Below are 12,563 nucleotides of genomic sequence, written 5' to 3'. Positions count from 1 at the left end.
TAGTGTCACATTCAGAGCCTCAAGAAAAATCTCTGTTAACTAATTTATGTCAGGTGTTTTTGTCCTGTACTTGAGATCAAAATTTAAAGATTTTCTTGTCTTCTACAGGTGTAAAAAAAAGCATCTTTAATGCTTAATCCTCTCTGCACTGCAGCTGCTTCATGTATGATATAATCCTCATGTATTGTCAGTGGACCAGATACGTTCAGTCTTGCACAAAGTCGTGAGCTCAGGTTTTGTTCTGTGTTGAGTTGGAGATGCTTTCCTGTTGGGAAGGAATTGACATGTTTGAGTAAAACCAAGAGGAAAACATTGTGCAGCACCTGTGAGCTTTAGTTATAATAAGTACCATTTATGTTTCCCCTTGAAAACAGAAATGTGAACAATTAATCCTTGCAATAGATTTCTCTCTTTGCTACCTACGCACAGCAAAGCAAACATCTCCATTTTACAGGACTTGTTTTACCACGGAAACCATGAAGGTGCAGTGGCCTAAGAAATCTGTAGTTGCAAGTTGTTTCTAAATCCTAGGGGGTATAGTTTTGCGAATCTCTTCCTCATGTTTTTGTCTTCAAAATGGCAATGCATATACCATAAACTAGCTTGAATGCTCACTTAAACCATGGCTTGTTTGGTATAATGTAGAATGATTCTTTTAAATAGATGCATATTAATTTGTGCAGTGAGCCCTTCAGCTCCTGCTTTTAGGTGCCCAGTGAAAACAGAACAAAATTTCTATTGTCATTATGTATTAGCAAGATAGCACTACCTCTAGTGAACGGATTCCATTATTTGCCTGATGCTTAAAACGGTACGTAGGAAAACGTACAGCATGCTTGTATGAAACCACTAAGGGTTTTTTTGGTAAGCACCATACTTACTGCATCTTTCCCCACTTCTCTGCATTGCTGTATGTTGCACTCCCTCCCCATATACAGTTTTCAGGCCATGACAGATGTGCTACATTGCCCTTCGCTGTGCACTCAGAAATTATATTAGCATAAACATGATTCTTCCCTGTCCTATTTTGTAACTCTCGGCTAGTCATATGCTATGGAAATGAGGTTAGAAAAGATTAGATGTGCTCTGTACTGCTCTTCTGTTTGCCATTCATAGGATAGATACTGATACTGAAGAAGAAACTAGAAATTAGACTTTCCCAAATGAAATTAATTTCAAAGGAGATGTGTAGCCTTATTGCTCCATTTTACAGTATTCCACATACCACTGTGGCTTGCTAAGCTATGTTAGGTATCTTGTGTGCTCAAGTTGATTTTCTGACTCTCTTCAATAGTTAGTTGTAATATTGTAATTGGATATTTTGACGGTTGCCGTTGAGGTCCTGACCCAGTTTGAAGGCCCTGCTGTAGTACACAATAAACAAGTAAAGGCAGAGAGAAGCTCTAACTAACAAAGTGCTTCTGCTGTAAAAAAAAATAATAATTCTCATAAGATAATAGTTTAGAGCACCAAGTCAGAGAAGCCCATATCATGCAGACTTCATGCATTTGTAATGAGTAGCTGTTTGAGGCTGTTGGAAGTTGTTCCTTCCAGGTACCAGGATGGACCACAAACAAGTGATCCAAGGTCATCTGATTTTTCACTTGTGTAAAACCACTGCTGAGGTGAGGACTGAGGGGTCTGGGTCTAGTGCCTGAGGAGGGCTGCTAATGATGTAAAGGCAGAGCGAAGACAGATTGTTTACTGGAGGCTAACTTTGAAATCAGCATGTCTTTAGCACGATGACTTTGTACTTAATATCAAAAATGTATGTTGTTTCCTATCTGCACATTGTGTTAGCACTGCAATGCCTGTGATTTTTATCTGGCTTACTCACTGTAAAGTCAGATGCGCATTTTTGAGGGTCGTGGTCCTGAGCAACTCCAGCAGCAATTGGATGGGCTGCCTGGAGCGCACAACAGCTTGCTCCTTGAAAATGTCGGTATAAATGTAGCTCCATAATAAAACTGGCACTATATGAATCTCTCAGTTGTTTTCTGCTTTTGGAGGTACCATTTAATGTCTGGGGATCATGTCATCTTATATTCCATTTACCAAACTTTGCCTCTAGTAAGATTTTGCAGAATGCTTAGGCCTCCCTTTTAGTTACTAATACGTTTCCATTTTTTTCTGCATAAAACAATTGGTATCAACCCTGTTTCTTATATTCTGAAATTGCAAATCTTTTGTGCTAATGACAGAATTGTTGCTAACAAAAATACAAAAGTTTAGAGGGATATTTATTTCCTTTTATTTTACATGATACTCTGGATTCATGTCCTGAAAACATAGGAAGACTTATTCACTTGTGTTTTACAAATCCTTGGGAGAATTATGGTCTAAATCTCCTTCTGTGTAGTGTTACATTGTTCCTCATGGGGTTTTGAATGCTTTCAAATAGTCAAGGGGGGATGGCTGAGCCACCTGAATTTTGTTCATGGTCCAGCTCTGATGCTGTTTAAAGTCATTTGACTTGCCCTGATCTGATCTCTTGCCTACTGTAACTTTACGTATAACCGTCTGTAGAGTAGTACTAATTTAAGGTTAAAAAAGTTTAATAATTTGAGGTAATGTGGAGTATTGCTAAGAGCACAGAGCCTATACAGTACAGCTGTGCTAAAACGTCTTAAGGGATCCTTAAAACGTGAAGCTGTCTGATTAATACCTTGGCTTCAAGATACTTGGGTTGTCTTCAAAGCCAACTTCTGTTTGTTTGTGTGGTTGGAAGAGTGGGAGAGGAGAAGCAGAAGAGAAACAAGCTTTTAAAGAACTCAGTGATAAGCCTCCAGGGCACAGGCTGGCTTAGAAGCAGACTGTTTGTAGCCTGAAACTAGGCTGCAATGATGTTTTTAGCTTCCTTGTTTCCAGTTTTTCTTGCTTTACCTTCAGATCAATTGTAAGGATGTGATTTATCATAACCTGTCTTCAGCTGTTTAAAACTGCCCAGACTAAGACAATCGCTTGATCTTCCATTGTAGACACCAGAGTGAGATAGATTTGATTTTGACACCAGTGTTTGGATAAGATGAATTGCCTGTTGCAGAAATGTAGATTACTCCATTGGCTCTTGAGGAAAACTAAGGGATAATGATCTATAGCTAGGTTGCTTGATTTTTTAGGTGGATGAAGTTATGTGCAGTGAATCTCACCCAGAGCATCTTATTTGCTAACATTGATTCTTCTCATCTGAAGAACAGAGTGCTCAGCAATGAAGAGCAAGTCTAAATCCTCTACTTTTCACGGAATCCTGTCCTCTGTCCAATATACTGCAGCTTTATTTTACCTAGAAGTACTTTTCTCTGATTAAATCTACCTCTGGATTGCAGTTGTCACTTCAGTTACCTTGGAAAAAGCCTGGATAATTATTGCAAATAGGAGGAGGGCAGTAGTCCCTTCTTGTTTTGTGTGACCAAACCAGACAGATTTGTTAAGGCTTTTTTTTTCTCCTAACTTTTTGTATATTTAATATTTGGGGGAGAAACCTGCATAGTCTTACTCTAGACTTTCATTAGTGTGACTGTGAACTCAAGTGAAATTTCCTTGGGATTATGCTGTGTGAGTGCTGTGGTTTCATTTGTACTGTGTATATTTATGTTTTAAAAGGGAAAAGGTGAATGAGATGTATTATGCTGTTTCATTTAACCAGTATCATGGAGCAACTTTGCCTACTCACCTCACCAAACACAAATAATTTGGTTTGAGAACATGCTATAATGCTTGTTTTAAATTTAGTTAGAAGCAATTTGTGGCTGTATTAATACACATCATTCTAATGGTCTTTCATCCTGGGAAGGTCTGGCACAGGCATAAAAATTGAATTTTCTCATGAAAGCATGTAGGGCTGCTGGGGCTGTGTTGAGGTTTTTATCAGCAATAAACTGTGAATAGAAGCAATCAAAAAGAAAACAAGCAAAAAAGAAGGAGGGGGAATATGGGGGAAGGGAAAAGAATTGAAATGAAACGGTGCCCTTTGTCCAGAGGCTAGCCATTAGTTCCCATTAATGAAGGCCTTTCCTTAACTGCAGATATTCCTTCTATGTCATTTTTTTAATAGGTGCTTCATTATCTTTGGTCTTCATTGAATTCAACTTCTGTGCCAGGGATTCACATAGCTGCTTGTTGCCTCCTGGGCAATGTCACCACAGTCATTTTGTGCAGCCCTCCTCCAAGTTTTGTTAATATGTTACTACAAAAAAATGGACTCTGTGTTTTCTGCAGATTGTGTTCTCGACGCAAATCTAGCATCTAGCTTTTTTTTATGTACAAACCTTTCTCTAAATGTTCTACAGGCAGTTGTGGTATAATATACTTCGTATTTTCACAACATTAATTCTCTGCCTTTTAGCTTTCCTGACTTCTGACTTGATGGTGATAAGAATCATTTTTGTGGCCTGTCATTCTGTATCTGTCAGCTGCCCTTTCATCCTTTCAGATTTCTGCCTGGCTCTCCATGTATGTATGAGGCATTTTTATATAAGACCATTCATAAATCCTAGTTACTCTCTAATTTTCTTTTGACAGTTTTCACTCTCAGTCCATTTCAGTAACCTTGGAGCTCACTGGAGTCGCATAGAAAGATCTGTTTGTTGGCCTTTCTACATGCTTGGAGAAGGAAAGGCTGGAAAAGACTCATGGATCCTTATTTTAGGGGAGATGTTATTGTCTGGGGGTTTCCTAGCTTGTAAATTTTTTCTGTGATATTTTTTCCAAAAGATGTTTGACTAGATATATTTATCAATTTGATAGGTTAATATTCTACTGCGCTGTTTCTTTAAATATTTATTATGCCATTAATGTTCCATTGAGCAGTTTGTAATTCAAGGTGACCAAAAACTTTCCGATTTCTTCTCTCCTGTCCTAATGGGACAGGACGAAAAAAATAAAAAAATCTTTTAGTCAGATGTAATGAGTCTCCATACAAATAGGCAAGTTGTTGTAGTAATTGCTAGCGGTCTAATAACAAAAAGCTTGCGACAGCCATCTTATTAATGTAAGGGCATGTTATATTCCCTTTTCATTAAACTTGGAAGTTTTCCCACTCTAAGTAAGCTTATTCTGCAGGTTCCACCTATTAGCTTTGTAAAATAATGCCGCCTTCTAGGTGCAGGTGGCTTGCTTTCTTTGAGTTTTTCCCCTGAATAATTGTTCTGTGATGTGTCTTTAGTCTCGGTTTGTGATGCCTTTTTCCTGCTTGCTAATATTTACATAAAGATTTTTACCTAGATTCTTACCAAAAAATGTCCAATTAACCTCTTAGATGTTCTGATCTGTTGATATTTAAATGGATTTTGTTGCACACTTACTTTTTGGTACTTTTCTGCCGCACATATACGTGCGTTTCTGATAAGGTTGGGCTGTCAGTATTGTGCATGCGTAGTCATAAGAAAATCTGGTGCCTTCTACGATAAGAATAACAGAATTGCCATATTCGATGAGATGTATCTAGCCTGCCGTGACGTTCTAGTGGTGTTTTGTTTTGTTGTGTTCTGTTGCCTTAGAGACTGTAGAGACAAATTAAAGGTCCTTGTTTAATTACATCTGACTTTAGTAATGTTTACATTTGATTACAGAAGAGGAGAACTTTAATATACCAATATGTAAAGAAAACAGACAACAATGAAATGTTACTGGATTTGCAGGAGAGAAAGATGGTCCTGCTAGCTTTGCAGTAATCTGTTTATGAATTTTGAAAATTAAAATTATTTTACAGTTATGGTTAGGATTGAATTTTGTGAATTTTGGTGCTATTCTTCTCATTATTTGGACTTGAGAATGGTACTTCGTGCTGTTAATACCTGCTGCTTTTCAAAAATAACAGTGGCATCAGAAACATGATTATATTGCAGGATGGCTTTCTTTTTTATTACAGAAATTCACAGTCACAGTATGTGACAGCCAAATAAAGAAAAAAAAAATAGGGAAGAAATATCTCTTGTAGTTGAGAGTAAGAGTTTTTTTGGGTGGATTTTTTATTATGCCAGCCATTTATAGAATGAAATTTACATATTGTGCTTCAAGAAAGAGTACTGTGGGGTAATAATAATACAGGGATCATGATGTGGGATATAAAAGAGTAGATGTTACAAAAATAAATAATAATGAGGGAAAATAAGGATAATAAAAGCAGTGAAATGATGTCAAAGCAAGCAGGAGAGGTAGGATGATTAAGAGTAAGGCAAGCTGACAGAGACTTGCATTTAAAGGAAAAAGGTGAGATGTGAACTTGAAAGTAGGAATAAAATGTAATTTGCCTGCTCTGTGTTCCCCAATCCTACAGATCATGCTGTGAATAATTTAAGTTGCTAGGCTTGGTTTGTGATAGTTTTGCTTACTAGGGGGAACTTGAAAGAGAGGGATTCCACGTCGTTTTAATGAAGGTCCTTAAAATACAGAGAGAGATATGTGGGCTCTGTATAAATACGGAACCATGTATTTACTAAGTGATTTTCAAATGTCTTTTTTATTTTAATCTCTCCTATGTTGTTAACAATATGGAACAAGATAGAGAATAATTAATTTGTGTTTATTTACGTTTTCAAGAGAACCAGAACACTTTCCCCCACCTTAGCAGAATTTCTTAGAACCTAACTAGAAGATGACTTGACCAATCTGCTTCCTAAAACTAACCAAAGCTGTTGTGTTTCTGTGGTCTTTATTCTATATTTTATATCCTCTCTTTTAGGTGGCCAGTGCTTCTCTTGGGGATGGAACGAACATGGGATGTGTGGTGACGGCACAGAAGCAAATGTCCATGTCCCAAAGCCAGTCAAAGCTCTCGGTTACGCAAAACAGATCTTAATTGGATGTGGAGCAGGACACTCCATGGCTCTCTGTCAAACTCCACATTAGACTCAGCACACCTGAAATCATAGCATCATGGATGTGGATGGACATCTTTGGAATGTGTAGCTCAGAAGTGCTACAAGAGGATTGCCCATGATTAACACAAGAATTGGAAAGTGCAGAAGTTTTTTCTAAGACTAAAAGGAACAAGCATGCATACAAACCTATAATATTTTAAAAATTGTTTCATGGGTCCTTTTCACAGGAATTGACTTTCTTACCCAACAGATAGAATCAAAAACTTTTTGCCTTGATGCAGTACCATTGAAGAAATAATGACTTTTTCTTGTTCTTCTGAGAAGTCTTTGAGGAAGAAACTGACTGCTTAATTGTTTATCAGTGGCGTATAAATTCAGCCTGAGGAAATGATCTGAGAAGGTGGAGACGTAGGGACCGATCGGGTCTTTTATTATTGTATCTTTACGTCATGATGAGCATGTGTTGTGCCTGCCAACTTCTAGTGGAGTTGTAAGCTCACAGCATCTCAGAAAATCTAGTTTGCATCACAGAGAAATGCCAGAGAACGTAAATAGATGCATACACACATTTTAAACAGAAGATTAGGCTTAAAAAAAAAGAAAAGGAGATATAATTTAGAAGGCTGGCAAAAGGGGAAAATGAGGCCCTTCTGAACTAGCTATATCTTGATTAAACTGAGAAAAGAGCAATATTTCTGAGGAATTACCTTCTGTGCCAAACACCAGTTTATTATAGATTTACAGGGATGCAGATCTGCATGAATTATCATTAACTTGCAAACCAAACCTGAAGTTTCTGAAGCTACTCCTTAGGGAAGAAAAACTTCTAAGAGCACTTTGAAAAAATAGAAGAATTCTTGTCAAAGGGCATAAGTCAGTTGTAGCTGTTGAGGACACTTTGAGCTGATATAACTCCTGTATTTCCACCTGCCATTGAATATGAAGACTTCAAAGTCTAACCAGAAAGTTTTTACAAGTTCTCCAGCCTAAAAGGCAGACCAGAATGCTCCTGGTAATTTCAGGTTAGTTCTCACATCTGTTTCGCAGCCCAGCTGAGTTACTGTTCAGAGCATGCCCACAGTACTTGTTCCAGGTGAGTGCTTGGCAGAGAATGCGGGCCTAACGCTTGGTAGGAGAAATGAAAAAGTGTAAATTACCTCCAGATATTATTAGCTGCCTATATTGAGCAGAATTTTGGAAGCTATTTATAAAACTGTTTTTCACACAAATACGGTGGAAGCCATTAAACTGGATGTTTGCCACCCACGATAGTTACATTTGCTGTGGTATTTGATGTATTCTAAGTATAGAGAATACTACTGTGTGGTAAATGCACCTTTTAATGAGACCTACTCTTGCTAAACGGTGGTTTAATTTTTAAAGGAGGTTTGCCAGTGAAGAAGACTTACAGAATTGCAAAATACTCAGAGAAGGGCTCTTGGGAAATAGGACAGGAAGACTTTCTAATGATGTATCAGCTTACACATGAAGGGGAAGGCATTAAGGTGGTAATATAGGTTGTGAGGGTTCCCCCCCCTCCCCCCCCTTATTTTTACAGCAGTAAATGGCCTAATTTTTAAAGCCGTTTTCTTTTTCTATTCAATTTATGTGAAACTTGAACTGACTGTGAAGCTGATTATAGTAACTGTATTACAGATACTGGAAGAATCTGTAAGAACAATCAGATGGATCCTCTGCCAAAAGTTCAGCATTGAGACTTCTATTGTAAAGTGGAGTTTTTTTAATCCATGTGTTGGTTGTGGTTCTTCATCGCAATATACTGTTCTGGGCCATGACCTCTTGCGTTTTTTACTTACCTAAGTTGCTATTTATGGACTCTCCTCAATGCCATTTTCTAGATACTAGAGCGTCTCTATTATATGCACTGAATAGTTTCTCATGTTTTTTTGTCAGTTCTATCTGAGGTTTCTACCTTTGTTTTACTCCAAAATCTGTGTATCGAATAAACACGTTATCTTGTTTCAGTGACCATACCCTCTAAATGATTCTGTTCCTTGATTAATCACAGCTAGTACGTGTGCCCTATAACATAGGGGTTGCTGTACTGAGCATGTTTTGAATCTGTATGCTGTTGCAGCCGTTCATTTCAGAGGAATCCAACAAATTATAACACATAAATGCGACTTGTTATTTGAAATGTTCGCTTTTTCATGTCTGTAACATGAACACGCTTTTGGAAACGCAAAGAATGATTTGGGTTGATAAGGAGGAAAGAAAAGGAGTACTTTCATTTGTTCCTGATCCGTGTGTTCCATATCTGCATCTGATCTTCATTTTTGAAAGGGTGAGAACTACATTTTCTCTCCTTTGTCTTGGCTATATAGATTGAAAACTTCGGGAAGTAATGACTTGTCTTGAGAGCTTGTCGTACTAAATGCTTTGTCGTCAGTTAGGACTTCTAGAAGCTGCTGTAGTATAAAGACTGAATAATAATTCATTGTAGATGGTACATGGTTGAATGTCAAAAACAAGTTGTTGCTCATTCATTCAAAAATGAATGCCCTGTTTTGTATGTCAGTATGCTTTGTTTGCAGAATAAAACATTGTACAAAATCAGCTAAGGCTTTCTACTCTAAGGAAGGGAGCATACAGTGAAAAGCTTCTAATCGAGTGAAGAAACCATGTCCCTTGCTGCTCGCCAGAGCTTAGTGACTGTTGCCTGCTGATGTCCCGATGGAGAAGGTCAGAGTCTGCAAGGCAAAATGCAGAGCCAGTGTGCTACGCCAATGCTTCTGCAATGCATGCAGAGACAGACTTCTTTATACAGGTCTTCAGTGCTAAACAAAAAAAAGCCTTTTAGGTAAGCATTTTGCCTTCACATTCAGATGCAAATAAACTGACAAAATTTGTAATTTGGAACACTGTAACAAGCTAAGCAAGTGTCTGTGCAGCTGCTTTCCCCTCCCATTTTCTGAAAATAAGCAAACCTGCCATTGAGCTGACATTCATGAGGGGGAAGAGGTGAACTTAATATCACAGCTTTGCTGGAGAACACGTTGGAAACTGTTGCCATTCAGTCCAGAGACCCATCAGGCTCTTGGGTGGTGGGGGAGAAGGAAGCTGTTCTGTGTGCTTCTGTTGTCTGAAGTCCTAGGAGATCTGCACTTGTTACTCATGTGACCTCCATGTGCACCTGTGCAAGACGCTCTTGTTCCATTTTAAAGAATGTTGGTAGGAAGATATGCGTGTTGTGTCAAAAGCTTCTGCCTCTTGGAGGATTTGTTTAGGCCACTTGGCAGTCACTGATGTTATTTGACTTTGTGTAGCATTCCTGAGTGACCTGATGCTTACAATGCCGGACCCTGTATTTGAAGAGTGTTCATTTGAAAGAAAAATTCAGTCCTGCCTTTCTTCCCGTTTTCCCAGTTGCCACTTCTTCCATGACACTGGCTTCCCTCCCCTATCTGTATGTTGTCAGTCCTTTTGGTGACTAACTAGTTCTTGCCATCTGCAACTGCCATAAAGGTCACTTCTGCATGAGTGACAGGAGGTTTTGCTTGGCTACATGGCTGAACACAAGGAAATTGAGGGGGAGGGGAAGAATGTGATTTAATTTTGCTTTATATGACATTTTTTGAGTCATAAGACTTGAGGATGGAAAACAGACAAAGGAGATCATTTGATTGTATGGGAGAAAAGTGACCATAGGAAAACCTTTAAATAAATGGCAGTAGGGAGCCTGACGTAGTCAGCTAAAACATAGGGGAAAAAGAGGGCAGAGGGGGAAGACAGATTCAAGATACAGCTCCTGAAGACTGAATAGTCACATACGGATAGCAGCATGGTGGGAGTGAGATGAGGGACAAGCTATTCTGCTTCTTGGATGTTATTGTTCCCCCTCTCCCACTGTTTATTAATAATAGTATGAATTATTGACCTCCAGTGGGTTTTCTTTCTCATTCATAGGACATGTTGAAATTTCCAGTTCTCTTCAGTTGGAACAGCAACATCTGTCTTTCAGTCTCAAAAATCTTTAGATCAGGCCTCTGACCTAGTCCAGCACTTAACCAAATATTTAACTATTTTTTCTATTGAATTCCATGAACTCTGGATCTGATTTAAACAAGACTTAAGTAATTTTGTGACTTCCACTTCTTTTTCCCCTGTATTAGAAATCAAGGTGATGACAGGTCTTTGACACCGAAACTGCAATGTTATGTTTTCACCAAAAAGTCACTTGTGTTCTCTTAGCAATTTTGATATTTTTATGGCATGTGGCAAGTCTTGTGCTTTTTCTTTTAGCTAGATATTTTCTTAAAAAAAGCTCTAGTTTTTCATCAGTATTTGAGTCACACTTCTGTTATCTACTACCAGAGCATCTGAAAATTCTGAAAAGGGAAGAAGAAAATACTGAAGCAGAAAGCACAAGTCTTGCTTCCCAAAGGCTGGGGATGGATGGACTCTGTGGTAGAGAATTGTCTTCTCTGGTTTTGATTACGCTTAAAAATGTGCACAATAGAAAAGTGGAGCTTACACTGAATTTGCTGAAAACTGGCTGACACAAAAATAATTGGACATTTGGACTTTTGATGTACCAGTGTCGATTTACATGCAAAAAAAAGAAAGGTAGTACATGCTTTGTTCTTTTCTTCTAGCTTTTGTGCTATTCTTAATTCCTGAATGCTGGTCTTACATATTTTGCTCCATGTTAGAAAGAATGATTTAATAGCCTTGAATTAAAGTGCTTTGGTTGTGTGAAAATGGCCTTCTGTTGGATGAATGTCCCAAAAAATACCTGTAAAGGGAGGTGTTTACCATATGTGGCTTTGAAGTTAATTTGGAGAAACTGTGTGTGAAGCCATTGTTATTTTGTAACCCGTTTAGAGGTTGAAGGGACTGAAGTAAGGCACATTCTTTAGCTGTTTGTGCATTTCATTCAGATTCATCTGTCGGTTGTCTCTGCATTCACCTGTTTTTAATGCAGAGGCAGTTTTTACTCATTAATGCCTCTGTAGAACATGGAAAGAGAGTACGTGACTGAAAATACTCAGCAATGAAAATGGTCTCTGTATTTGAATCGTGACCTGGATGAGCCATGCGTTACCTTAGGGGAGAGTGATAGATTACTGGGAGAACACATTTTTCAGCTTGATTAGAAACAAGAGTAATAAAGTAATTATTCCTGAATAAAAGCTGTCTGTGGGCATGAGAAAATTCAGAGGTGATGTTTATTTTGCAAAACTTCCTCAGGCATTTTTATTTTGCAACATGTTGGATTTCAGTTCATTTTCAGATGAGCCTTTGCAGGTTGGGAGGGGGTCGAATCTAAGTCAAATTCCTGTGTTGGCTAGTCTCTCAACTCATTTTCATCTTTCTCATCTATTTCCAGGTTGCTTTGCCTATGGACCACTTTGTTATTCAGATACAATGCAATCTTAGGGGGATTTCTGTCTGTGCAGTTCAGGGATCAAGGCTTTGTTAGTGGAAATTGCAGAATTTCAGTTCAATATGATTCCAATACCCCTGGTCATCGTAATCTTTCAAGCGCATGTGAATGCTTTGCTATAAAACTCTGCATTTTTACATTTTTTTCTTTTTTTATATTTAGAAGTGGGGCCGAGAATTGGGAGATTTTTAATGTTCTGACATGATTTTAGGTTTTTGCTGCAAATGTCAAACAAGTTTAGCTTTTGTTTTGTTTTTACTGACTGAATGCAATGAAGACGTGGTACCTAAATTAGGGCAGCAGAGGAGTTGCCAATCAGTAATGAAGATGCTCTG

General features: G+C 38.2%; 2 protein-coding genes across 8 annotated transcripts in view; one reads left to right on the top strand and one right to left on the bottom strand.

Moving 5' to 3' along the window:
* Window positions 1–8,824, top strand: part of SERGEF (secretion regulating guanine nucleotide exchange factor) — a 157,981-nt gene extending 149,157 nt beyond the window's left edge. For 3 of the 7 annotated variants that reach the window (XR_008466014.1, XR_008466015.1, XR_008466012.1), the window contains one exon: window positions 6,683–6,799. Coding sequence is in view for 2 of the 7 variants with exons in the window: in XM_054199073.1 (XP_054055048.1) it covers window positions 6,683–6,849 (167 nt within the window). In the remaining 5 variants the exon portion in view is untranslated. Of the gene's footprint in view, window positions 1–6,682 lie in introns of all 7 variants that reach the window. The other 4 variants (XM_054199075.1, XM_054199073.1, XR_008466013.1 and 1 more) reach the window with 3 other exon arrangements.
* Window positions 84–12,563, bottom strand: part of KCNC1 (potassium voltage-gated channel subfamily C member 1) — a 134,519-nt gene continuing 122,039 nt past the window's right edge. Inside the window, exon 4 of the mRNA XM_054199071.1 lies at window positions 84–265. Within this exon, the coding sequence (XP_054055046.1) occupies window positions 84–265 (182 nt within the window). The remainder of the gene's footprint in view (window positions 266–12,563) is intronic.

Source organism: Rissa tridactyla, chromosome 4 (assembly GCF_028500815.1).
Source record: "Rissa tridactyla isolate bRisTri1 chromosome 4, bRisTri1.patW.cur.20221130, whole genome shotgun sequence".
NCBI lineage: Eukaryota > Metazoa > Chordata > Aves > Charadriiformes > Laridae > Rissa > Rissa tridactyla.
The sequence above is the reverse complement of the archived record's forward strand: the minus strand, read 5'-3'. Positions and strand labels throughout refer to the sequence as shown.